At 39.5% G+C, this 27489-nt stretch overlaps 2 protein-coding genes and 1 long non-coding RNA gene across 6 annotated transcripts; 1 reads left to right on the forward strand and 2 right to left on the reverse strand.

Moving 5' to 3' along the window:
• Positions 1 to 9323, reverse strand: SULT6B1 (sulfotransferase family 6B member 1). Of its 3 annotated transcripts, XM_013943855.2 has the most exons (8): positions 8783 to 9323; positions 7536 to 7641; positions 3961 to 4073; positions 3619 to 3708; positions 2575 to 2701; positions 1832 to 1926; positions 1390 to 1546; positions 1 to 570 (listed from the first exon to the last, which is right to left on the reverse strand). In XM_013943855.2, exons 1-8 carry the CDS (start codon positions 8792 to 8794, stop codon positions 440 to 442), a joined length of 831 nt encoding a protein of 276 aa, XP_013799309.1. In that variant the 5' UTR covers positions 8795 to 9323; the 3' UTR covers positions 1 to 439. The 3 variants fall into 3 exon arrangements, with proteins under 3 accessions (XP_013799309.1, XP_013799308.1, XP_013799310.1); XM_013943854.2 differs by lacking the exon at positions 8783 to 9323 and having other exon boundaries at positions 7536 to 8000; XM_013943856.2 differs by lacking the exons at positions 7536 to 7641; positions 8783 to 9323 and adding an exon at positions 4611 to 4625.
• LOC136991568 (uncharacterized) lies at positions 9316 to 11713 on the forward strand. Of its 2 annotated transcripts, XR_010883708.1 has the most exons (4): positions 9316 to 9368; positions 10949 to 10993; positions 11259 to 11342; positions 11435 to 11713. It is a non-coding gene; the product is annotated as an uncharacterized lncRNA (long non-coding RNA). The 2 variants fall into 2 exon arrangements; XR_010883707.1 differs by having other exon boundaries at positions 10949 to 11342.
• On the reverse strand, positions 11239 to 27403 carry CEBPZ (CCAAT enhancer binding protein zeta). The gene is made up of 16 exons (XM_067293294.1): positions 27232 to 27403; positions 25570 to 27089; positions 24281 to 24512; positions 23503 to 23674; positions 22769 to 22857; positions 22212 to 22265; positions 21348 to 21450; positions 20934 to 21002; positions 18373 to 18439; positions 16879 to 16979; positions 15464 to 15524; positions 14234 to 14442; positions 13106 to 13189; positions 12541 to 12602; positions 12375 to 12456; positions 11239 to 11535 (listed from the first exon to the last, which is right to left on the reverse strand). Exons 1-16 carry the CDS (start codon positions 27382 to 27384, stop codon positions 11396 to 11398), a joined length of 3198 nt encoding a protein of 1065 aa, XP_067149395.1. The 5' UTR covers positions 27385 to 27403; the 3' UTR covers positions 11239 to 11395.
• Positions 27404 to 27489: the final 86 nt, after the last annotated feature.

The raw sequence follows: 27489 nt of genomic DNA on the forward strand, positions 1-27489 counted from the left end.
ACCTTTTGAAATTTCCTTTTACTCTGAAATACTAAGAACTTACAAATTAAAAATCAAAATGACACTTAATGATTGTTTAAAAAAAACTCTTGGAAAATCATTTCAACATACTGAATACATTTTCAGTGATTTCAGCAGGTTCAACTAATGCATACACATTCCAAACAGCATTCTAACAAGTAACATGGAATCACGGAATCAATTTTAAAAACCAAGATGAGGCCAAAGAACCACAGCTCATTTAAGAGGATCCAGTGAAGTCAAAAGTACTAACTGAATGAACAAGAATTGCTTGTGCAAGTTAAGACCACATAAACAGGTCTGCAAATTGCAAGATTTTTCAAATATTTCAAATTGGATATTTGTGCTAATTCCTTTTTGATTTCATAAAAATGAATGAAAAGCAGCCCAGACATGAGATTTTTTCTGTAACTCTAGCTCAGACCTTGCAGTACACATCATATTTTAACATTGCTCCCAGCTTAGTTCCTCCTAAGCACGCGTTGAATTTGGCATCCATTTCCTGGTTCTGAGCTTCAGTGAAAAGATTTTTCCAGTCCCCAACAACACCTGGAATATAAAGAAAAGCAAAATATAACCCTTGACTATAAGGACTGAAGAGAATGATTTAAAACAAAAAAAATCCTTTGTCTCCCTTATTACCATATTTCAGAATAATCCACATTTTTTTTCCAGAAAAGAATCTCTGACCCAAGAATACACTCTGCTGCTTTATGTTTGGTGTCTTCAATAGAATGTGAGCATAGAGAACATATGAAGCTGCTGGTCTGCCTTGATAGCTTTGGCACGTGCCTTGCACACATGCAGAAAACTGTAAAAAATGACTGGCCGTGATGAAACCAACCCAGAAAGTTCAAAGGCATGGCTTTCAACTGCAAGAGCTTAGTGCACTGCAACTAGACACTGTCCTGAGTTGCAGTCTATCCTTGATCCACATTTTGAAGAGTCCACGGCCCGAGGTTGTCTGGGTCTAGAGCTCCAGCTTGATCCATGGCTAAAAGACATGGCTCAGACTGTGGAGTGTCTGGATTCAAAGTTTTGACTGAGGTTCATATGCAATCACAAGGCTATTCTAGTAGTCACAGAAACCAAAAGAAAACTTTTATTCGCTTTAATTGGTGCTACTGTATACCATGACTGAAGGACATGCTACCCATAGGATACTTCTGCTGATCACATCATACAGGGCTCTAGTGAATGATATTGACTCTTGTGGTGAAACCAAGTGATAGTGCCCCGAAACACCATCAGTGTTTCTTAAACAACTTATAATCTTGAAAATTATACAGGAAGACTAATCATTTACTGATCCAAATTCTAATCTGCTCAAAATATGTTTGTTTGTTTGTTTGCTGTAAACAAATTTACCTTTTCGGAAGAGAATTGGGCCAACAGGACCATGAGTCTCCTGAGCCTTTTCCTTCACCACCTGGAAAGTGGCCCTGTCCGCAACAGACTGAATCTGCTCAGCCGTTGAGGGGAATCCAAAGAATTCAGCTATCTGCTTTACACTGGAAGTCAGGTTCTGAAAGCAGTACAGTGAAAGAGAGTAACATAAGGTGCTTCCCTTAAAAAAGGGGTAACTCGCTTGGGATATGCATAGCCACCATCTATTAACAATATTTTCATTCACAGTACATTTTCTATATTACACTGGAGCTCAGCTTTGTACAGCCAGACTCAACTTGTTGCTAAAGATACTTGATTTTCCCCTCTTTGAAAAACCTGTACCTTTTGCTGTTAATTTCAGCACTTTTCAGGAAATGGACTCAGATGTGTTTTGCCTGTCAGCACACACCACCTGTTTTACCTCTTTCAGGTCTTCATATGTTACAACCATAATATTTTCATCCTCAATATGTTTGTTCCAGGTGACTGCATGGTCAAAATAGGATCCCCAGATGACTGTAAAGAAAAGAAAATGCATCAATCTGATCTTATTTTATTACTGGGCATTAATTTCTCTCCACTCAAGGAATTCCATGTGTTGCCTATCAGTTACATCTATGCAAACAGATCAGCCCCACCTTTCAGTGGTAACAACAGAATGATGGAGACATCCCTTGGACTTTCGTAGACAGTTTCCACACAGAAATATGAATTTCACTATGTGCTTCCCCTCCATTGCTATATTGTTACTAAAGAGAGCTCTTAAAAGCCAAAGCCAGACATCAGTCTAAAATTAAATTTTGGGTTGCTTATGAGGTGTTTGGCATCATATGTGGAAACAGTAATGACAACAAAATGGTATGTCATTACCACTTCAGTTCTGTAGCGTTTCCTCCATCACTAAGTGACAGAATTTTGGCCTAAAGCCATTATCAAGCTGCTGTGTAAGTCCCCATATCCTTGTTCAGAATAACAAAATGCCCAGAACCAGAGCATCTTTTGGACTTTCTCCCTATTCTGGCATTCAGCTGCCTCCTCTGTCATGAGGTATGGCCATCAGTGAACTAATTATGACACAGCTGTTTTCCCATTGGCCCCATTTAGTTGTTTTTAAATATTTTCTTCTGCTGCTTTTTCAGCTACATTCAGTAACTGTAACAATACCTTTCCCATTCATGAACTCTGAGAAGAACTCATCCCATGAGCTGTAACTGGGGAAGCTTGGCGCATTCTTGTGGAAATGGAAAAATGAAACAGCTGTATCTTTAGGGTTTCGAAACAACACTAGTATCTGGAGTGGGAGAAAGAGGTCAACAATTTTACATCACTTATTTCCCCTGGCAACCAAAATGAGAGCATAACCAAACATTCTGCAATCAATAACTTACTGGGGTCTTTAAAATACTTTCTTTATTAGGTAAGGCATGCAGAACAAATTTATACATGGTCATTATAAAGGCCTCATGTTGTGAAGGAAGAAAGAAGCAACAAGAAAAGCTGTAATATTTGTCACTGAATCCTATCCCATAGCTGCCTAAGACCTGGGAAATTGCAAGGAATCATTTGCCAACCCCCTGCTAGGAAAAGCTCTTTATGATTCTCTCAGCTGTTTTAATCATCTCCCATTTTTCAATGCATGGCAGCAACGTACTTGAAAACCTGAGAGACTGCGATCCTCAGACAAGTGTAAACACTTCTGAAAACACGTTATGCATAACGCAGCAAAAAATACTAACAAATCATGGATAAAATCACCATTCTTTAAACAATTTCCCTTTGTCTGTTGTATTACCTCCTAAATACTATATATCTGCCATTGTTCAGTGACACAGTGTCAGAGTACGCAAAGTACTACAGTTTTAACAGTCTGACTCTTTGCATCAAGATAGTCAATGCCCCAGATATATCACTGCCACATTCATTCCTGATGTGGTTGCATATAAAAAGAGTGGCATAAAAGAGAAAAGCATGACACCCCATTCATTTTGACCACAGCAACAGCCTCCAGATCTGTTCTTGTTTATGTCAGCTACAGCACTCCTAATGCTGCTGTAAATGCTAGTGGGTGCTAAGCCAGCCCAAGGATCATGAGACTCACATTGCCTCCAAATTGCTTTCCCTCCATGCCACCTGCATGGGTACAAGAAAAGGATGTGGCCCCAAAATTACTCTTGCATGCTGGTGCTGTCAGAGAGATGAGGCACCCACCTTGGCTTTGTTCTCGAAAATAGACTTGGGGAGGCGATCATAATTCAGATGTGTTGCCAAAATCCTTGGAGATGGAATCTGCTTTATCCTCTTTAGAAACAAACAGAACAATGAGTGAGAACAGGTTTATTTACATGGGTGCAGCAATGATCTGTGAGAGTTGCCTAAGTGAAGCAACCTCTAATCAAAAGGCATTAGTCATCCAAGATTATCTTTCTTTCCCCTCTCTCAGGAGAAATAGCTCTACTTGCTGCATGACTTGGTTTTAATAACTGGTGTGCGAGGGTGCAGGAGAGAGAAAACAACAGACTGTAAGCGATTCAATAGTTTCTTTTCACTAACCTGGTATTTATCTGGGTCTCCACATTCAATAAATGGTAGTTCTGCGCTTACATATTTACTCTGGGTAGTTGTAAATATCAAATCATTTAAAATCTGGATAAGCCAGTTCACACCTACACCAGGAAACCCAGAGAACAAAATAAAACATATCAGAGGTTTATATAAGATCTCAGAGCCTTCTCATTACAAGGCTTAATTCAGCATAATAGACATTTGTCAAATTACAAATATTACTAAAGCTCTCAAATGATTATAAACATAATAATGGTTTCAATCAACAACATTTTCAACAGCTTAACTGTGACCTTCTTGGCTCATTTATGATTGGTATGAGGAAAGCCCAGGGGGTAAAACTGACTCAATGATGTACTTAACATTCTTTTAATAACAAGAGTGACAGATAATAAAGGCAGCAGTGAAAGCCAGTAAAGTCACTGGGAGGGAGAGTCTGGATAGGAGAGGGAGGGAATTATCAAGGAACATAACTCATTCTGTTGAGGAAAAGTGTCTGCCTCCCTCTCACTGCATTGCATCAAGGATGAAATGGAGTCACCTATTCAGTGTCACTGCCAGTGCCTGTCCCCAGTTGGGCTTGTTGCTATCTCCATAAAGCGCATGCCAGGACAAACGCTACAAGAAACATTACCCACCAAACAGTTGCATCCTTCCCAGCACCTCACCCTTCAGAAGGGATCTTGCAGGGAATTCCCCTCAGTCCCATCCCACCATGCTTCTGGGTGCATGCCAGGCCTGCACATCTCCGTCACTAGCTCCATGACCTCCTGATGTTGCTTCAGGGTGCCTGCTTTTCTGAGTTTTCCAGGAATTACATTTGCTCCACTAATGTCCCGCTGATTGCTCCAGGACAGAGCAATCTCTAGAACAGTGTGTGATCACCTAGGCCCAGAGCACCCTCCCTGCATCCTTGTAGAGAGAGGCTTGGAAGGGTTCCCAGCAGGCCCATGGAAATGGAGCGGTGAAGCTGTCTCAGCCTCCTGCACACTGCGAATCCCCCATGAATGCAGCTGCCAGAGGTGCTAACAAGGAACGCACAACACAGACAGCTTCAACCTCGTGCTTTCAGTGGAAAATTATTCTCAAAAAGGATGTTTTCCACTCTTTGCTATATAAAGTGCTTTGAGACATTTGGATGGAAGCAGCTGAGATATGTAATATTTATATAATAATGTGTATACAATGTGCACACATCATAAAATGTCTTATAATACTTATAAATATCATATATTTCTATAAATTTCCCTTTACACAGAGACCAGACCCAAAACCATTATTGACTGTAAATCCATGTCCTCATCTGCCCAGTATTAACTGCCTGTGAACAAACGCAAATACAATTTTAAAGGAAAGCTATATTTGATAAGTCTAAAATTCCTAATCTCTATATTCCCTGTTAGCTTCTCAATCACATGGCTTATCCCTGAGAAGTACTGCACTGTGCAGCTCCACTGCCCTTCACCCACACCTCACAGTTTTCTGTGTCAGTCAAGAGTTTTCTTCTCCACTGTGCGCACCTGTGTTGGGGGAAACAATTTATATCATGAGACTCTACTGTAACTCAAGCTTAATCCTTAATAAATAACAGGAACTAGAAAAATATTAAAGCTTTGGGAGATGAAGCTTTTGAAGGGCCTCAATGTGAGTCCTTCATTGGACATGTTCATGAATGTTTAAAACTGACAAGTGCCTGGGAAGCTTGAGGCCTGCATGAGAAATATCTGAGAAGCCAGCAGAGGAAGCCAGATATCAGGCTCCATTGGTTCATGAAGGAAAGGGACCTGCAGAGAGATTTTTGTACTGCCTGGTGACAATATGGCTTACTGGGTCTGAGTGTTGCACCAAGGAGTAACAGCTAGCCCAGCAATCTCCTCTTTTAAACTGCAGTATCTAATCTTCCCTTTTCAATCTTCATCCTCCCCACTTGCCTTTTTTTTCTCCACTTTGCAAGCTATAGGATATTAGGACAAGAAATCTATTTAGCATTGTGTAAGGGTATAACAGCAAACACTCAAACAGGAGAAAATTCCAAAAGAGCAAGATTTATCTACAAATGGTAACTACACTGTACTGCACAGATGTAGCATTTTCTCTCGCTCCTGCTTCCGCACCTCTTCTGTACAACCTCCTGCATATGTTTTTCCACTGGTGTCCTCTGGGTAACAGGGTGCTGCACTCCCTGGCAACCACAGGGAGCTAAACAACTGGCAATGGACTTTTTACCCTTGTTAAAACTGCTGAATTACCATAAACTGCCTAGTGTTAAAAGTGGGAGATCTATTTTTTAAGCTACTGATGCCTCTCCCTGAGCAGGAAAAGTCAGGACCATGACACCATTTCTGAGTTCTTCCAAACTCCATGAGAAATCAAAGCCAGAGCCTAGCTATAGCAATGGCCCATCCTCATAGGGCCCAGCAAAAACCCTGGATCCAAGACCACTGGAATTATGGGCTCCTTACAATAAAGATGCACATTTCACATTGTGGGTCAGCTCCCTCCTTTTGTATTTGTCCCTTGGTTCAGTGTTCTGTCTCACAGCTGCTTTATACTCACCCTAACACTACAGGCATGCTTCTTAAGAAATTATACTAAGTCCTAATAAGACTATATTTTTTTTATGGATCACAACCCAGCAATCAGTAGGACTTCTATGTGCTCTGTACCTTGCTGAATTAGACCTTGACTAAAGACTCTCTGATTAGACCCTAACAGGACTGCATCAGTTAGTACATTAGTGCAAGGTGCTCTGTAGGCAAGAAATCCTTCCTTGCACCCACGTTCTCTCTGGTGACCCTAAGCTGGTACTGCTTGGTTCTCAAAGCAGGAATATATACTTGGAATAGATTTCCTGCTATAACAGAACCCATTACTTCACTGTAAGCGACGTCACACAAGACTTCTATTAAACTGATCAAAATAAACTAGCTGGTTGTTTGGGTATTTTTATCCCCACTGCTCCTACTGCACCTCTCCTTTCTGCAGACCTCCAACTAAAAGATTTAAAGTTTTACAGCATGTTGCATTCAAAATCATTTTGCAGTTACTAAATGAGCCACATTAGGCAAAACAGAAAACAACCTTGAAACTGAATAATGCCTATAAACAGCTTATAATTTTGCAAGTAAAGATGCTGTGTCCTGTCACTTTCCACTCATTAAGAGTTTAATGCGTAACTTTATTGCTCTTGCACACTGATTACTAACACGCTTTCCAGAATGCAGTTTATCACACTGGCAGAGTTGTCTTGTCCCATTGATATAGAAAAACTATATACTTTTTTCTCACATATCTTCTTCAGCCAAAAATAGTTCTGCATGCTAAAACATTTTCTCCTTTCAAAAACATAGACCATACTAAAAAAAAAAATGCAACAGACTGCATAATTAAGATAAAGCTGGATAAAACCCTGCTGCCTTTGGTTGTATTAGATATGCCCAATATCCCCATATAACGTAGAAATACAATCAGTTGGTTATTTTTCCTCTTATTGTGTCAGCTAATTAGTTACACTACAGCAAGTAATTAGTTAGACTACAGCAAGTAATTTGTAATGTATTCACCGCATTTGGGGTAAGACACCAGGACCAGATCATCTCTTCTGGCTTCTAAGTTCTCCAGGGCTTGGAACGTTTCTGCACTGCACACTGTGACGGGATAAGGAGTCCCCTGGTAGGAGAACAGCAGGTCCTTCAGGGTAAACCCTTCAGACTTTGCCAATGCTTTATTTATTTCCTCAACAAAGTCTTTCCTCTCAGCCATGTTTACCACCTTTGGCATGTGAAACTGCTGGTCTAATGCAACAAGTGCCTATAAATAGGCATTTTAAAGGGGTGGAGTATAAATCCTTGGCATTACTCCTGCTTTTTCCCCCTCCACATAAAAACCCTTGCAACCTGATGCATTTTTTTCTCTCCTCCCTCCCCACCTTTCTGGAAATGGAAAATGGGCTGATCCTGCCTGTTCTTAATCTAGAGGAGGGATTGCTTTAGTAAAAAACCCCATGGAGAGCAAGAAATAATAGCAAGTTCAGGCTGCAGGGAAAACAGAAATAACAGCAAAATATTAAATCTAATCTTACATAACATTAATAGGAAAAAGAATCCTCTCATAAAGAAAGAAAAGTCCCTAAGAAAAAAAAGCCCGAGTGGTTTTATTTTGGTAATAAACTCAATCCCATAATATGGGTTAAAAGAAACAGTGAATAACAGAGAGCAACAAAATCAAAACCATAAAACAGAAAGACCAATACTCAGAGGGAAGTGATGCTACCATCTTAGCTTCTAAATACCCACTATGGGAGCTAGTGTGCGTTAATGTCCTTTTTCATGTTAAAAAAATAATTAAAAAGCTGAGATCTTGCACTGCACAGCTTTTTTAATGACCTCAAGGCAGGACTTGGATCCCATTTTAATGGACTAGATCTTACGCATCTAATTGCATTTTCCTCTAGCAGGAAACACAACATGGGCAGCTGCCTCATAAGAGCAGAGGAGCTCTTATGTTAATTTGAGCAGCAGGAGAGCTGCACCTAAGCACAGGCCTGCTTGCACGCCCAACACCAGGCACCTGCTGAAGAACTCGCCAAGGCAGAGGTAGCCCTAGCGCGGCCTCGCCTGCTGCACACACAGTGTGAAGTTGCACTGGAACAGCAGAAAATATGGGGGGGCCCCCTTTCGGCAGCAGAGAAAGTGGGAGACAAGGAGGCTGCTGTGCTCACAAGGATGCAATTTATCCCTTTTTTTCCCCCACAGCTGCCACCAGCCAAAGGACGCTGAGCTGTGACAGGGAAACAGCCGAGAAACATTACTTGTAACACCATCACGTTAAAGTATTATACAGCTGCTTGCTGTTGCTGCTCCCGCCTGCAAGAACAGCAGTTACGCGTGGGGACGCGTGTCACCCGCGGGGCCTCGGGGAGAAGAGCTCTCGCCGAGACGCGCACCAGCGCCCAGGGCTACACAGCGGCCGCGCCGAGGCCAACGGGGAAACAGGGGAGGCGCCGGCTACTCTCGGCGACCTTCCACAACCCCGGGCCAGAGGCTACAACACCCACGCCGTCCTGGGGGGGCTGCCCCGCTCGCCACGACGCTGTGGCGGCAGCAGCAGGAAGACCACCCCGCGCCGGCCGCAAGAGTCGTCCGTTATGGAGCCGTGCAACCGCGGAAGAGAAGGAGAGGGTGCGCATGCGCGTGCCGCCTGCGCAGGAGAGGCGCGCGCCCCGGGCGGCACGACCGCACTGCGCGTGCGCGGCCGTCAGTGCTGGTAACGGCAGAGCTGAGGCCCTGCGCGGTGGCAGGGGCGGCGGGGCTGCTCGCAGGCGGCCATGGCGCGGCGCGCTGTGGCGGGGCTGGTGGGCGCCATGCTGCTCTACCGCCGTATGGACCGCAGCCAAGGTGCGGCGGGGCGGGCGCTTGTTGCCGCGGTGGGGAGAGAGCTGGCCCGCGCCGCCTCCGAGCGCGGCGGACCTGCAAAAGCGGCTCTGGGGCGTGCTTGCTTCTTTAAGAAAACACGAGCGGTTTACCTGCCGGCTTGGAGTCAGCTCTCTGGCTTAGGATAGTAGTTGCTTGTTACATGGAAACTCAAGGACAGCTGCTGAAGAACGGGCTGCTATTTCAGTTTTATAAAGACAAAACCGGGGCGGAATTTTTGAAAGGTGGCATGTGGCCACCAGGAACGAAGTTGAATCTTGTGCGTTTTAGTAGTAACCACATTGGCCCAAATACAGGCTCAGAGAGGAGAGGCAGTCATCAGTTTAGGTAGGAACCGATCAATCCTGTTTCAGACTAGTGGTGCTCAGCCTTGAAGGAATCCTCTGGCTCAGTTCTAGGTTTTGCCAGCTTTATGATTTGACATTTTCCAGAAGGAGAGTAGACTCAGCTGGCAAGCGCACATGGCAGTCAGGTCTCATCTTCCAGATGACTTAGCTTCAGTCCCTTAAGTGTCTCAGACTCCTGGCTCAGTACTTAGGTAACACACAAATAAGCTAGGCACCAAGTTAGTTATTGCAAGTAGGTTTGATCTGCACGGCAGTTGGCCTTGTTTTGCATTCAGGGCTCTACAGGTGTAGTGCTAGTCTGGCTGTCCTGCCAACCCCACGGTCTGCGCTAGTCAGGAGGCACCCACTGCTGTGGCCAGGAAAGGCAGCAGAGCGCTCTTAAACCACGGGCAACTTGAATAAGAAGTTCCACCGACACTATGTCTGATTGTATCCGTTGCCCCAGATTCAGAGGCAGGTGGACAGTCATGTGCTGTCTTTCTTTACATTTTTATTTAAAAATATGTAACATTCTGGAGAATAGCTGTATTGGCATGTCTCAGTAACTTGCCACTGGGTTTGCATGGTTTCTCATCCTTATTTTCAGCTCTAGTCCATACTCCTTGCATCCCTTTGCAGGGGCTTTCTTAAGCTGTAGTTCTGTGAGGTGTGGCGTGTTCATCTGACAGCTCGCTGTGCTCAGAATGAGGCTCCTTACACAGTCTCCAGTCCCTATTCCCACTATTTGCATTGTGCTGGTGCTAGCATTTACCAAATCCTTTTGATAGCCGCTGTAACTTGTTAAAATGGCATAAAGTTATCACTACAAAAAAGCATAATTTTTTTTATTTGGTTGGTGAAACTGCACACAGAAGGATTCAGTGAACACCTAAACCCACATAAAGAAAAAAAGTCATTTTGCTTTGGGTTACACTGTACCATGAGATTTGCTCAGCTTTTCATGAATCTGTTGCTTGTGTTTGGCTATCATTGTGAGGAAGCTCAGAAAACATTGTGATGATAGTGCTGCCACTTGAATAGTGAAGTTAGTGATAGAGTGCAAAAAAGTCAATTCAGATCACATTATTTAATGGTATCTGTAACTAAAAAAGCTAGAACAAACTTAGGAAAAGGTCATTTAGTTAGAAAAATAGTGCATTTAATAACTTGTTTTAAAATATGCTGGGTAGAGTAACTTTGATTCATCTTTCTTATCAGACTTCAGATACACAATGCAGAAGAGGTTTCCATCAATTCTGGAAGGTAGGTTAGTAGCTGTTGACTTCAGAAGGACGGCTAAAGTGTCTGTTGCATCTTATGTCCAAAACAGATTTTATTGTTGCAATCTCTCCTGGGGTAAGTTTTAAGCAGAAATATGTATTGTTATGTATAGGTGTGGCTGGAGTGTCAGAGAGTTGTCAGAGTCCCAGAACTAGAGGACTGTACATCCAACAAAACTAGCCTTGAAGTGGCTTACCTTCAGACATAGGCCCAAATTACAACTAACATGGATTTTCCTATTTTTCAGTTTATTACAAAAGCAATGAGTGGTCTGGAATTCATGGCATAAGGGAGAATGACCAAATGACATGGCTAAGCAGCAAGAATTAAAGTAAGAAAGACAGGGCACAATTATTGTAAAAATGTCCACTTTAAAAATGTCATTTATCTTTTTGACTTCTTGCCTTTGTACTTCTTTTTCAGCCCTTTGTGCCTGAACTGTTTCTTCTTTCTGATGATACTTTTCACATCCCTATTGTGAAGCCACTTGTCACGCTCTACTTCCCACTTGAGCTGTTTGACACCTGTAAGAGGAAAGAGGGAAGATGAGAAATAAGGAGCTGATGGATACTTCTGACAATTACTGTGAAGCGTCTGTCCTCTGACAATTATATAGAATGTGGATAAATCATGTAAAAGTTAATACTTAGCTACTGTATTTATAAATGCCAATAAAGTGCAAACTGCTGGGTTTTTTCTTGACACCAGAGGAAGCTTTTTCCATTTCATGAAGCAAACTCTACCATCACAATCTCACGGTTTAAGACTGCTCTTGAAGTTGTTTGTACTTTCTTAATGGTATACATGCTCATATAGAAGTATTCAGTGTTTTGAGTGCTGCTGTTAACATTTTTCAGTTGATACTAGCAAGACTGGTGGGGGGGGGTCTATAAATTACTTGATTATTTAATTAAATGTGAAATTTTTTTACTAGTTTTATTTCTGGGAAACTGCTTTTGCTTCACCAATTCCAATAGCTAGATATAAACAGTCATACCTTATGCCTCCTCCCTCGCAAGGGTCCAGTGCTACTACACTCTTCATCAGAGCAAAATTCATATGAAGAAGGCTTGAAAAATAACTTATTTCCTTTTTTTAATTTACAGTGCAAAAGGAGCACATTATAGTCTCTTCTTCTTGAAGCCTTATTTATTCCAGTAGTCACAGCTAAAATTAGCACTAAGCATCTCTTTTAATTGAAGAAAACTCAGTCATAACCTACTGACATTGAGCTACTACCTCTACTATGTGCTCTTTGACCTTATGTGTATTTCAGCTAAATAAGATACGTCTGAGTACAGAATCTGAAGAGAAAGGAGCTTGTCAGTGTTATAAATATACGTTCTTTGCAGCACATACTTACTTGCATTATCTCTGTTAGCCATGGCGTTCATTCCAATGTTGTCAAACTTAGACCCAGCATTTTCATCGAGCAGATAGCCAAACTTTAAAGAAAAATTTTAGTACTTTATTACTAATAAACAGGCAAAATATATATGTATGTATTTTTTTTAATTGCTCAAACTTACCTCTTCTGCAGCTGCCAGCATATTGGCATCTTTGCGCTTTCTCTTTTTTTTGGGGTTGGACCCTTCAATAAAAAAGTATTATTCTTAAAGACAGCGTTTCAAGTTCACAGTGACACTAAAACAAAAGTCTTAACATGTTTTAAAAGGTTATTTTTATTTACTAAGACCATCTAAAATAGCTGTCTTAAAAAGCTTCTTTACTCCCTTGTTTCCCTAAAAGAGGGAAAAAAATGTTTTCAAACTGGGACTAAATAGCAAAAGCCTGTGCAATACCTATTAGTAACAGATGCACACATATAAACTGCTCTGTCAGTACAACTCCATCCTTTCAAACATACCTCCTTCAATCTCCAGTCCTTTGAGAGCAGAAAGTCACTCTGAACTAGGTCATACTTTTTGGAAGTCAAGGGTAACACCACCTCCTTTTCATTTAAGGTACCCAAATCTGAACCCAAATCCAAGACTAGATAATCTACTGTACTAAACCCCTCTGATTCCAAAGTTTTCCAGACTGTGTATTTGTATTAAGCCTTCTCAAATGGAAATCATGGCAGTGTTTTCTTACCTTCAAGTGATCCTACAAAATCAATATCATTCTTTCTCTTGCCCTTTTTGCTGACAGATTTGAATTCGTTGTCATTGCTCAGGTCTGTCCAAAAAAAAAAAAAAAAGTAATTCACACACCAGACATATATATTTAAAGCACACCAGACATATTTGTCATAATGGTCTGAGTTTTTACTTTATAAAAAGTTTAAATCATAGTGGACACACTCTAATTTTGATTTATTAAACCCATACAACTTGAAAGATGTTCAGTGGTGTGCCCTTCTTAATGCCTTTTTTTCCACAGCATGAGAAAGAAGTGAAATATAATACTAAGACAGATAAATATGAAGACTAATAGAACAAAAGTCTGTGTTATGTAAACTTTGAAGGTCTGCTTGGTAAGCTTGATGCAATAATAATCTTATGAAGGATTAATATATTAACAGGTAAATGAATAGTTTACCTTCTTTACCCTCAGTCATATTCCTGTGACCTTAAGTTATTAGGAGAAATACTTCATTAATCTGTGCTTCTCCAGCCACAAAGTGTTAACTGAGTAAACTGTGCCTTTCAATTGAACAGATAATAAAAACCATGAAGGTGCAGCAACCAGTTCTTATTAAGGAGTGAATAAAAATTTGGGTACACAACTTTATTACAAGAGCAAGCTGTTATGTATGAGCTACAATTTCAAAAGGTACCTCCTCTAAAAATCAAGATTAACTAGGTCTAAAGAAAAAAAAATGACCAAGTTCCAGAAATATCTTATTTTTCTCGTTAAAGTCTTTTAGTGCTTTAACATTTTAAAAGCTTTTGCCTTGTATAGCCAGCTATTTGTATATAAATCTGCTTTTATTATTGATGCTTTCAGAATGGAGAAAGCATGTCTTGTTTGCAAATTTTTAAATCGAGATGCCTAATTCCTGGTCTCACCTGAGAGCCTGAATCAAGAACTGTTATTGCTCTTAAGACTTTGTTGTCCAGAGAAGGACTTCAGCTAAGCCACTTTACTTAAAAGCCCAACTTCCCACCTAGGTAATTAAATATTAACTTAAATACAAATTTAAATATGTAATTTAGATGACCCATTTTTAAAAGCTGATGTTGCTTTCTTTTCATGTTTTGATAATAAATGTTACCTTACCTAGGCTGTTATCATCATCAGACACATCCATAAATACACCTCCTTCTTCATCAATGTCCTCTCCAAAGTCTTCCTCCATACTTCCTAAGGAGACTTCTTCATCATCCAGCTCACTGAACCCATCTTCATCATCAGAATCCTCCCAGTCCACGTTGGATGCATCGTTTCTTTGACTTTTCTTACTGCCTATGGTTTTCTTTTTTATGTTACTAAAAATACATAACAAGCTTAGCACTCATCTGGCAAAATACTGTTTCCAGATAACATTTCTGTATCTACACTCTGTTAGAAGAGTTAAACATCATTTCAAAATACTGTAAATGTGGGCTGTCACCTAATCATGTATTTGTGGAAAATGCATTTAGGTATGTTTTCAACATGAACATATAGATTGTGTTAAAAATCCAACCGTTTTAAGTTCTGGAGAGAACTGTATTCTGAAATTAATTAATTAATAGAAATGTTCTGTATTTTATCTCCTAAGTGCCTGTGTTCCTTTTCAGAAAGCCTTTTCTGTAAAACACACACAAACTGCTGGTATATCCCTAGCAACTCTACTAAATGAGGAAATTAGACTTTTTTTTTTTTTTAATTAAAGAAGGGAAACATGGTTCTTGATTTGTCTCCTCTTTGCTACTTTTTTACTCCAGTCTGGCTCACAAAAATGTTCAGGTTTCACTGAAAGTTTAATTCTCCATTCCCCTCTAAAAAAAGTTTCTGTGTTGATTTTAAAGCTGTACTCCAGATATTTTAAACAAAAAGGAAGGTACTTAATCATTAATGGAACTGCTGACTTACTGAGAATTGTGCTCTATGACTCAGGATTCCATAAAGTATTCACTGAGTTAGGTCCAGTTACAACCTATGAACTGCTTAAAGCAGCAGTGCCATTATGCCTCATCCTGTTTACCTTTTTTGCTTGGTAACTCCCAAACAGAAACCTGAGACAGTGAGAAACAGGTAAGATAGGGACTTTGCTTATTGAGTCACTGCACTGTATAAATAAAATACTACAAGTCTCACACTTCAAGCCAGCAGATTGTAAACACCATGGGATCAGAAGGCTCCACTGTGGGGGAGGTAAAGGAGCAGTACGCAGCATTAACTGTTGTTGCCCTTTTTTGCAAAGTGGCACTCTGGGTGTTTTTGAAAAAGGTCTATCCAATTTGGAGAGTAAAATTCTATAGGGTATCAAAACAGTAGAGTGAAAGAACAGATTCAAAGTCTTACCCAGCAAAATCAAGATCATCCTGGCCAACATCAATGGCACTATCAGCAGCTTCAAATGTATCTGAGGGGAAAAAAAAAAGAAAAAAGATTTTGTTTTTCAATTACTACAAGACACATTCAAACAAAAAAACTATGAAGTCATGGCAAATTTTATTATTTTTAGGTGTCCATTTCATGAACAGTTTATGTGACCTGCCTGAGTAACAAAGGACCCTAGTACAGAGGTTCATACCTATGAACCCTGGTACAGAGGCTCGTACCTGGCCAGAAACAAATGATGTGAGATGCCCAGTGATGCCAACCTGCCTGGGATGTGTGATATCAAAAGTCTCAAGCCCTTGCTCCAAGTCAGGTACAAAGGCTCAATTAGGATACCCCAAGCAAGAGCCATATCAGCTAATCTGTGTGTTAATTCTTCACTATAATCCGGCGGAAAAGCAAGCAGATGTGAGGGTGAAAGCTCCTATCTTCTCTGATTCGTTTAGCAATGAATTTTATATAAAAAGAGCAAACAAAAATTGAAAAACTACAACTGTTCTGTTTCAAAGAGTTAAAGGTAATATTAAAGGGTCCTTAATTTAGGCTTCTAAATTTATGGAGCAAATTCTCAGAGACTGTAAATTTATTAGAAATACTAACAATAGAAAGACAAACATGATTAGTAAAGCAGTTGCAGATTCTTGTCATAATGAAGACTATATTAACTGTGTCATTAATGAACAACCCTCCTACAGGAGTTAAAACTTACCTAAAACATTCTACGAAACAGTATTGAGATCTAACTGGATTTTTTTGGACAAATATTGCATAAGTAAAATATGAAATCATAAAATAATGTAAGTTTTAGGGTACAAAAATTCAGATTCTGGAACAAATCATACACTAATTCAAAAGCAAATAAAGTACATGCCACAGGAAGAGCTAAGACTACTGCAGAAGTTTGCCAAGGATGTAACTGAATAAATAATGCATTTCTTGAGGTTAGGAATGATGACAGAAACTATAACGAAGATTTAAAAAGACCAAGTAGTAAAGAAAGAATAAAAGTGTTACATACTGCTAGAAGAAGTTATTTAACTAACAGATTACATTAGGGAAGGAACAACGATGCACGAACTGCCACTCATGAATTTATGTTCAAAATTACAGAATTTCCATCTGTTAGAAAAACTCTCAACTAAAGTAGCAAGAGGGAAGTCTGGTTTCAAGGTGGCCTTCCAGTTAGCCTATGTAAGGGAAGAGTATGTTGGCTACAGTAACATAGGATGGGAATTGAAGAACCAGTTCTCTTCATCTCCATGTTTCTATATTTGGTTCTTTTACATTTTCCATTTTATTTAAAAAAAGCTGTATTCCTATATTTGCAAAAGCAGGAAATATTGAGATTGTTATTGCAAGGAAAAACATGGCCTTACCCAGTGCTCTTTCAAATTCATCATCATCTACATCTTCCACACTTTCTTCATCTTCCTGACGCTTTTGTTTTTCTCTCCCTTTATCAAACTTTGTATAAAATCTGAAATAAGTAACATATTGCTCTCACACACAAGATTACATCTGATGTTTCATGTGACAAATAAAAAAAATGCAGATTATCTGTTTCACATGTAATTTTGCCAGTTGAAAAGTATAAGTTAATGGTTTCAGACATATCCCAAATCAGAGATTTTCTTCTTCATTTTACAAAGAAGTACTAGCCACCGATGTAATTTAAACCAAAGAAATTTCACAAAGGTGATAGATATCATTTTCAACACAGTGAATTCATAAAAGGACACCAGAGAGATGTGAAAATCCACCTTATATCAGTAAAGAAAGGTCAAGTCCAACCTGAATCTAATTAAAAGGGGAAAAAAAAAAAAAAAGGTTCACCATTAAACTCTCCCCCACAGCTCCACTCCTATGTATGTTTAGTTTAATCTATTGAGCCATTTTAAACCATTTCTCTCTCCTTTATTTCATGTTAAGTAATCACAAAGCACAGAAGGCAAATTTGATCACATACAGGGGCACAAGTGTACTGTACTTTTTTAAGCAAGTCTTTAAAGGTGTAATCTCAGTTACAATCATTGTCAATGTAACATACTGTTAACTTTTCAGACAGACACATGTTTTTAAACTATTTGTTCTTTACTTTCAGAATTCTGTCCACAGATAATTTAAAATGTTAGAGGAAACTGCATACCTTTGCTGCAACATAGTTTGGAAAACCTATTTAATTAACAGGAAAGAGGGTATACTTCACAGTTTGGTTAATACAAATGTCATACTCCCATTAAGCTGTTACTTCAGATTTTTTAAAAAGCTCCAACATCAATTAGTATCTTAAAAAAACTAAGTGAATTTCAACACTGGTGTCTGTAGGAGACACTCACAAACAAACAATTTTTAATTTAATAAGAGGAAACTTTTGCAAAATGTGCCAATTCAAATATTGCAACTGCATTTTTATACCATAATCCAAAAAAGAAAACAACTAAATGGAAAGAACCATGAAAAATTAAAAAAAAAAATTTTTTTAATGTTGTTCCATTTAATAAACTTTGATACTAGTAGCATAAGCAAGGTATATGCCAGCTGACTGAAATCCACTTCTGACGCATAAGAATTACAACACACAAGACATTCATGATCATCCAGCGTTTAAGGTCTCTCCATTAAAATGTCAACTTACACGATGTATAGATCACAAACACTGATTGTCTTTCTTTGTAAGCACCATCCTTTCCTAGGCACTTCTGACAAATTTTGAAATTACGTTCTGTGAAAAGTGCTATCATTACAAGTCACTCAAATTAATCAAAATTTGCAGACACTTGGAACACCAAACAGTATTTATAAAATGTATTTTTGATGGCACTGCATACAAAAATAACACCTACAATGAATGTTCACAAATATTTCATTACCTGTGGAAAAACACTTCATCCACTGGGATTGTGCTTTCATCTCTGGCACGGAATTCCCTACTGTTGACTGCAAAAAACAAGCAGAACTGATTTTACCTCAAGCTGAACATCATTATGTTATTCTTTTAAATTGTGCTACACAGACAGAAGTACATTGACAGCCAGTGTCACAATCTAAGTGAGCTCATCGCTCAGTGTATATGCTGATATTAAGGAGTGACAATAACTCAAGAGATTTAGCCCTAATCAGGTTCTAATATACACCAGCAAGGCAAGTTTTGCAACCACCTCCACCACAGATGCATGTTTTAACAAAAAGAAATTAAGAAATAAGGTAAGCTAGCTCTCATCCACTGAAATCCTGGAACCTCTTCTGCCTGGCACTCCCAGCAATAGGACAGTTCCTAGGAGAAATGCTTTTCAGCAGCTGCAAGGCAGGGCCATAGCACCAGAGGCCAGTTAAGCATGCTGGAAAAGGAAATCAAATCTCATAGTGCCTGCATTTCCAGGGAACCGAGGTAAACTGACACTGCAGCAGCTGATTGAGCAGATTAGTGATAAAGTTCCCTGCAGAGAAGCTTTTCACTCTGACACCCTCCTCTTCCTTCACCCACCTCAAAAGTAAATCAAAGAAGAAATAGCTATTTCCAATCTCAGGGGGGCACAAATTAGAGTATTTTGTAACTGATAAGCATCCAGGTTTCTCAAAACAGAGCAAAACACAATCACAGAAGAGGACTGTTTGAATGACTAGTAGAAGGTACCACAGGATTTGTAATCTCAATTCTCTAAACCTCAGCAGAGTCCAGCTATATACAACATGTACAGATTCTTGTATCCATATTAATATATCCAGTTCTTTTGGATGTTTTATTTGTAAAACACTTAACTTCCTTAATTCTAGCTTTAAATGATCAGTCTGTTCCTTCAGCTCAGAATAACCTAAAGAATTCAATAAACAAATGGTTCCTTCAAATGTATTCCAGGTAAAAATTCCTACTTTAAGCTCCGATAGCCATAAAACCACGTGTATGAAAAGTACATCAGCTATTCTGAAATTACTATCACCTCAGTGTAACAGATCAGACCTAAAGTTATAGGATGCACATCCCTGGGAATGTTACAGAGATTCCACCAAGGAAGATGGAAACTCTCCTGTCCTCGCACAGCACAAATACAGATTTATTCTGAATGGAGAAGAGGATTTGAACTATAATTGCCAGATATCAATTTTCATTAGCACATATTAATTTAAGCTAAAAAGATAAAGATTATTAGGTCTGATCTTTTACCCTGATTTTTTAACTATGGGTTTTTACCACCAAATCCTGCCCTTAATCACTGGAAGGAGTTAGACTACACAAAAGCCAGCCTATTTCTGGAAGCAGGAAGATATTCACCAAAATAATAGTGCCACAGATACCTTATACTAATCCTAACAATAGCGGCAGATGTGGCACTGCATGAACTAATCCATATCATTTAATGAAAGAGCTTAATGTGGTTTAAATCATTATATAAAACTATTTTCTGAGATTTTTAAGTCACTTTTCAGTAATGTTAAGCAGAATAAATGTGGTTATATGATAGCTTGGGAACAGAAACAAGAACATTAACTAGAGATCAGCATACATGTTAAAGATTTTCACATAATTTAGATAATAAGAACTTTAAAAAGCAGTATTTGTAATATTAGGATGTTAAACATAAGAACGACATGTTTGTGAGCAGAAAATTTAATTAGTATTTTGTAAATAAACCTCCCTCTGACACTAATACCCTACAAATTACTCTTCTACCTAGAAATAACACTAGCTGGAAGAAATTCTACGGGGGTTTTTTGCCTTTTTTAAGTGGTGTTACATTGCCAGCTACAAGCAAATTTGCAACAAGATTCTAAACCTTTTATATAAGATTGCAAATATATTCTGACCAGGGAGTGTATTTTACTTTAGGGGGGAACGTAAAGAAAGATAATTGAACTTGAGAGAAGGTGCAGGAAGCACATGCAGGTAGGAGCAACAAAAGCATTACAAACAACAAGGCATGCTATTTTCAACAGCTCTGTCCTTTGCTACTATACATTTCCTAATGGGATGGCTAAACAGAGGGTGTGACCTTGATGATGCACTGCCTAAGAAAAAGGAATCACTATGGTAGAAAGAAACTGACAATTAGTGAAAAAAGGGTGTGGGGGGGAGATGTTAAAAGGATTTGGTGTACTAAGCCAAGCGCAACAGTAGACACTGAAGTGCTTTCCTACTCAAGAATGAAGAAAATAATGATTGAGGTAACTGACTTTCTCTATATCCCTTGTTCTTACGGTGGTTTAATGAATCCGAAGTTTCAGCTGTGGCAATTCCATGCACCTATTATACAAGAAGTTTAGACCTGATCCTGAATGTAAGACAAAACCAGTGCACTCGTGATGAACAGGACTTTATTTGTTCTTTTTTTATTGCTAACAGAAATAGCATACCCAGTGTAGAGGATGGATAACCACAACAAACACCTACATTTCCTTAGCCATCTTAATTGTAACGGAAAAGGGCCTGACTTACCTGCAAGACTCTGCACGTCTTTCATAAACTGTTTCTTCTTCGGCTGCATTACCACACTGCTGGTGTTCTCTGTAGCAGAACATAAATTAGAAATAAACTGTAGCAGAACATAAATTAAACTGTATTATTAGCCTTTACAGTAAATTCTCCTATCACTTTGCTTATTCCTGGTAAGTGAGCAGTTTCTGTACTGTGGGCATGAGAGGCCCAGGAAGTAGATCAGCAGGTGGTCCTAAGTCACAGACATCTCTTCTACAGCCCTGCGAACCGATTCCTCTCCTCCTCTGTTACACCATGTCCATCCCCCAATACATGACAGGCACAAACAGTTACTTGGCAGCCTGAGAGGAGTCTGGTCACCACAGTGTATCAATAATCAAGACTGAATGCTTATAAGCACAGAGAAGTTCACACCTTTGCCTTTATGGAGTTTGGGATTTCTGTACACAAAGCGGTCCAAGAATCTCATTAATGTGAAATCCTGTAAAGGGTCACCTGAGTACTGAATATGATTTCCCTGAAAGAATAAAAAAGCAAAAAATTTAAGGTCCTCATTTTAAACTAGATAGCAACTAAACACAGAGTTAGGGGGCCCAAACATACAGTACAAGAATGATATTAAACCATGCTTTAGAAGAGAGAGAGTTATTTCATCATATAAGCCTTACAGGTTAATACACTCTTGCACAGGTTTTTACAGTTGGAATTTCAGTATTTTCTTAACTCAAAAACACCCCTCTCACTTTGATTCAAATGTGATAAACTGCCTTGTAATGTACTGAGCTAGCAGACAATAAAAATTCTAATTGACAAAGAGATTCATTGTTTGCAGCCAGGCAGTCTATACCTACCACTACTTGGATAATATATAGTCAAGTGAAAACAAAATTCTTTTAAGTGCATAATTGTATATGTTTGAGTAGTTTTATGGCATGATACCAAATCACTACTAAAAAAGCATTTGTTCCAACAGCATAGTTCGCTACATAAAAAAAACACTTTAAATAAAAAGATACACCAAAACTCTAAAACAATTTTAAGAAACATGAAATAACCAGGTTTCTACAAAGTTAGCTATTTCTGTAAGCAGTCCAATTTAGATAAAATGTTTCAATTCCATGAAAAACTTGGGATTTGAGTGTACGTTACTCACCATGTTGCAGAGTTTCTAGTTATCTGCAGAGTGCAAGGAGGCTTTACAACGTATTTTTAAAAATGGCAAAATACAACTAATATAAAAATCAAAGTTCCAAACTGCAGATTGGTAAAAGCACTTACTTCTAGAATTGTTTTTGCAAAGAGGGCCACAGATGGATGAAAATGTTCAGAAAGCTGAAAAACATACATCACTTTTTTATTCCTATTTTAAAAATACAAGCAATCATGATTCATGTTGTCTTATCAGACTCCTGGAAACAACAGTATGCTTTCAGATCACTCTATGACTCACCACACAAAGTGCAGACACATGAAGTAATGCAAAGCTGATCTGCTCTTCCCTCAAACTGAAGAGCTTCAATAGTTCTAGTCTTTTGTTTGCGTTAACTAAATACATCCTCACTTTAACAATTTTAACACTAAAAAGCCTTCTTGATACAAAGCTAAGATCTAAAAGCCAAAAAAGATTATTGTTCAAATCTCCACTTAAAAATTCCTATTCCTTACCCCTGAATATCACTGTTATATGAATCCTTTATGAGCTGAACAACGTGTTCTCTAACCTTTCTGTTATTTCACCCAGGTAGCTACCTCAAGAATAACCAAGCTTGTTTTGTTCTTTCAATACAAGGAGCATACTAAGAAATACAGGAAACAGCAATATAAGAATACTTCACCTTCTTCAGCTCCCAAAGGCTTGTACTTTCAGCACCACAATACAAAGGACTTCGGTGCAAAGGATCATATGAAACTCCACTCTTTCTGCCTGGGTTGGGAAGAAGATGAAAAAAACAACTTTTAAATTTCCCCAAGCTGCTCTATGGGAGTATTATTTTCATTTCAGCATGACAGTAACACTGCCCACCATTTTCAGCTGGACAGGCCAGAGATCCATATAGTAGCAAGGGTTATATTCAATAGCTCTTCCCCAGTGTATGATCACGCACACAGGTGAGTTCCTACATGCTTCAAAAGAAGCCCTTGAAAAGACCTGCTCTCTTCTAAAAGGTCCTCACGAGAGAGTGAAGCTAGAAGCAGGTTCAAAGCTAGATGAGTTGTTCTAGCAAGCTTCACAAGCAAATGAGTAATTAGACATCCTAGGCCTGGCTACATCACTCTGAAGATGTCTGAACTTGGAAGCAGAAATTTCCAAGCCAGTTTACGTAGCTTAATGGGTTTGTGACTACATAGTAAAGTGAATTAACTAGAAGATTAATACAGCCTCCTCATCGCTGCTGAGATAACAGATAGAGGAAGAAAAACAATTCAGATTGATTCATTTGAATCAGATTTCAATTTGGAAAACTTTAAAATAATGTTTTAATCCCTTAATTTTCAGCAAGTCTTGATCAACACATTACTGTTACTGAATGTTGGCACTTGATTGGATTAGATTTTCTTGCTAATTTACCTCCCATATTCAGATGATGCACCCATGAGGATGCTGAATTTGGACCATTTGTTCTGGCAGAATTTTCTGGTGTGCTGCTTCCTTCCCCTTCTTCTTTATCTGTATCCACAAACTTTTCCTCATTCTCTTCAGCTTCTTCTTGATCATTAAAGCATTCTTCTTCATCAGACTCCTAAATAACAAAATGTTAGTGAACAGCTTTTCCAGTTTTATTATGATTTGTTAGAAGAATGTACATATTTCTGAAGAGGCAGCATACAAGAACATATATAAACAATGGCCATTGTTTAAACCATACAGGTTTTTAGCCTTGATACAGGACTTAAAATTGAACTTTATGACTTATATCACACAAGAGTAACGGTCCCTCCACACTTGAAAAAAGAAAAAACAATCCAATACTATTTAATTATACTTCGAACTGCAGACAGAAGAAACAAGCATGTTTTGATAAAGCTTCTGGGACAATAAAAATGTTTAGCTACTTATTTAAACAACATTTTGCAAAATAATCCCCTCTCCATGAATGGAGTCCATGAGATCTGCTAAGAATGCTTACCACAACCTCTCTATGCAGATTTTTAGTATAGTTTAAATTGTTCAAGTGCTTTCTCCTATTATGCATCCAAATATTCGTAAACCCTCATAAAAATTCACTTTAAAAGCTGTCCTTTCCAGGCATAAGAATTACTTGCACAGAGAAACAGGTAGGGATAGATTTTTATGAAATTAGAAGCTGTTAGTGGAAGCTCAATGAAATAAAGAAATCACGTTGTACCACATGATCCTGTAACTGGACCCTCAACCCTGATTTTACTTTCAGAAGCTCAGACAGAAGGTACAGGGTTCCACAAATAAAGGGTGGCATTTGTCCACAAGTGACTTGAAGTAACCTCTTCACAAAGGCCTTCACTCGTCGTAACACCACGTCAGCCTTCAGAGACTTATAGACAAGATTAAGAAACATGGATGGCTTTGAGCAAGTTGCTAAACCAGGATCTAGCAGCTTCCTGCAGAAAACACAGGAGAAAACATTTTGATTTTCATAATGCACATAGGAGAACAACTGCTATTAACAATAGTCACCTAAATTTTTCAAAGTGGTATCTAAAAGACTAGTTATAGTTTGTTCTCCAATAAACCCAAAACACTATGATCAACCCTGAAATGTCAACAGCAATGTAGTATTGATAGAGGTGAAATACAAAAAATGGGAAAAAAAAAAAACTCTATCAGCAGAGAGAAAAATTGTAGGAAAATATAAAGAAACTGAGTTCAATTGAAAAAAGTTTCAAAACTGAAGACATTGAAAGTGAGAAACCAATTTGATCTATTCAGACTTCCTAAATAAATAAATAAATAAATAAGGGTTAGCACCAGAATGTTTCACAGTCAGACCTGACATATTCGTTGGCCAGCCCAATTTCTACTTCAATTTTTTTTCCAGACTACCAGGCATAGGAAGGCTCCTAAATATATTGCATGTTCTGATGGGAACAAGAGTTTACTTTTAAAAACATCGACTTCTCTTTTGTCAACTAAATAGAAGCCTATAAGGATCCTATCAAGATTCCCAGCAATCAGCTGGGGCAAAAAGGAGATTCTTTTTGCAACACAAGGCTTTCTGATCCTACAAATTAAATTATTTAAACATTCTGTGGACATTTTTTTTTCCTCTTCATGAAAAAATGTGTACAAGGTTTTAGGCTATTATGTATCTAAAATATAAACTATCTATAAAAGTGACTTCAGAAATAGTGGTTATCAATTAGTTTCAAAATACATCTGGAATTAAAACATGCCACCAGAAAACAATGCAAAGAATGAGATCTAATTGTTGCGTTCTCAGGACCTATCATTACCATTTGTTTTATCCCCATGTTAAGTGCAAGAAAACATTTACATTTTCTTCTAAGTCACATGAAACATCAGAAATTTTTATGTAAGGAAGATATGAAACTTCAAGACGTTAAAAGCAAAATAAGTGTTTCTACAACATTACTTTAAATTAACAGTGACTACTTCATAAAACAAAACTTATATCACAAATCCAAACCCATCACTTACTTGTAAAGTGCTGCGTAATACCTATCCGATACAGTCTGCTGAGAGTCCATTACTTGAAAAAGTAACATCAGGGCCTGAACACTGGTACTGAAGTTCACAAGATGCAGAACTTTAAATAAAGTGTTCATTTGTTCTTTCACTTTCTCATCACCAGTCTCAGCATACGGGTAAGCTCTGTTTACTCCACTTAGAAGAGCACTGAGCATTTTGGATTCAACATCTTTTTTTTTAATGCAGTTCCGAAAAAAGCAGAAATACAAAGTTATCAGTTTGTTAGCCAATGCAGTTTCTTCATGACTGAGGACCATCTGATTTAAAAAACAAATAGCATAATATTGAGTTTTCACACTAATGTTTGACCGGTACAAAAGCCTCTCCACCTCATTGCACACTACTCCTTTCATGTTCGGATGTTTGTGAAGTAACATCTCTAGAAGATAAGAGGCTTTGGTGGCTATTTTATTCTGAGGGTCACCCAGTTTATTTACCAGCTGAACAAGCAGAACTTTCTCCTGTTCAGGCTTGTTACAGAGAAGTTCATGAGCAACAGCCAGTGCTCGGGCTTTTGTTGCTGTCAGAGAATCATGACTCAATGTTTCTAACACTTGCACAAATTCTGCCACCTGTAGTTTCAGCTGATGCTCAAAGTACCACAGTATCAGTCGTCTGTCTCTCGAATCCCTGTTGCCACTTGACATCTTTTCTATGTTGTTAATAGGATGCTGTGAAAAAGACCATAGTTTACGATTGTCTGGTAACAGATCTGATATGAGAAGCTCCTTGAAAGTATCCAAAGCCATAAGGCTCTGTTGCCTGCTGCCTTTCTTCTTTATGAGGTTTACCAAGTTCTCAACAAACTGAAGACTGTGGACAGCACTGTCCTGAATGAGAAGGGTCATAGCTGCCATCCTGTCAGCTAAGGTACCTGATGACACAACAGTTTTCATCCATGCAGAAGAGGCCCCCTTCTGATAATTTGTCTTATTCTTATACAAATCTGCCTCATGTTGGTACAGCTTTTGGGCCAAGGCCTTATACTTGGACAGAAGTGCCTGATTTTGTTGTTCAGAAGAGAATTCACTGGTGTATTCTAGATCATACCATTTGCTCCCTGGATTGATCAGTAACACTTGCCTAGCACGAAATTCAAAATCTTCTTCCTGACGCTCTTTCTTTACTGAAAGGTGTTGGTCCTGATTGCAAACAGCTTGTTTTTTCTTGCTGTCTTTCCCACTGCTTATTTGTTCAACTTTATTCTCTTTTTTCCCTTCTAACGAAGGAGCGCTAATTTCCTTCTTGCTTTTCTCTTTCTTTGGGAACCTCTCTTTTTTCTCGCTGCTACCGCCACCGCCGCCGTCGTCATCCTCCGCCACGAGGCAACTTTCCGCGTACTTGCCCAGTCCCAGGGAGGTCACGAACGCCTCCAGCTCCCCGGCCTTCAGGTCGTCGATCGCGCCTCTCTTCCCTCCGTCCACCACCTCCTCCGCCTCGTCCACGGCGCACAGCATAAGGTAGTCTTGCTGCGGGCGACAGCGCGCGGCCGTTACGCGCAGGCCCGGCGCGGCCAACGGCCGCAGCCAACGGCCGCTGCCGCACGCCCCCCCCCCCCGAGTCCCGGGCGCCATGTGCTCCCGCTCCGCCCGTCCCCCGCCTCCCCCTTACCTTGGTGCCGCCGAGGCGCAGCACCTCATCCAGCGTGAAGCCGTCGGCGTCCCCATCTTCATCCTCCTCCTCCTCCTCGTCGCCATCGTCCTCGCTGTCGCCGCCGCCCGCCTCCCGCGGGTCGCTCACGCCGAAGTCCCAGAGCGCCGCCATCGCCGCCCCGCCGGATGCCGCCGCGCGCGTTTCCGGCCCCGCAGGACGGCGAGGGCGCAGGTCCTGCAAGGGACATAGAGAGCGGGCGTCGCCGGAGGGAAGCAG

This window comes from Apteryx mantelli, chromosome 3 (genome assembly GCF_036417845.1).
Source record: "Apteryx mantelli isolate bAptMan1 chromosome 3, bAptMan1.hap1, whole genome shotgun sequence".
Lineage (NCBI taxonomy): Eukaryota > Metazoa > Chordata > Aves > Apterygiformes > Apterygidae > Apteryx > Apteryx mantelli.

Bases quoted from the DNA above. Each gene is read 5' to 3' on its own strand.
- SULT6B1 (XM_013943854.2), bottom strand. From the start codon at position 7,752: ATGCCAAAGGTGGTAAACATGGCTGAGAGGAAAGACTTTGTTGAGGAA. The intron at 4,074-7,535 runs GTGAATACATTA...TTCCTGGTGTAG, and splicing joins GGTGTCTTACCCCAAATGCG to GTGTGAACTGGCTTATCCAG. The intron at 571-1,389 runs GTAAATTTGTTT...TTTATATTCCAG, and splicing joins CCCAATTCTCTTCCGAAAAG to GTGTTGTTGGGGACTGGAAA.
- CEBPZ (XM_067293294.1), bottom strand. From the start codon at position 27,384: ATGGCGGCGCTCTGGGACTTCGGCGTGAGCGACCCGCGGGAGGCGGGC. The intron at 23,675-24,280 runs GTACAACGTGAT...TTTGTTATTTAG, and splicing joins TCCAGTTACAGGATCATGTG to GAGTCTGATGAAGAAGAATG. The intron at 21,451-22,211 runs GTAAGTGCTTTT...TTATTCTTTCAG, and splicing joins TTGCAAAAACAATTCTAGAA to GGAAATCATATTCAGTACTC.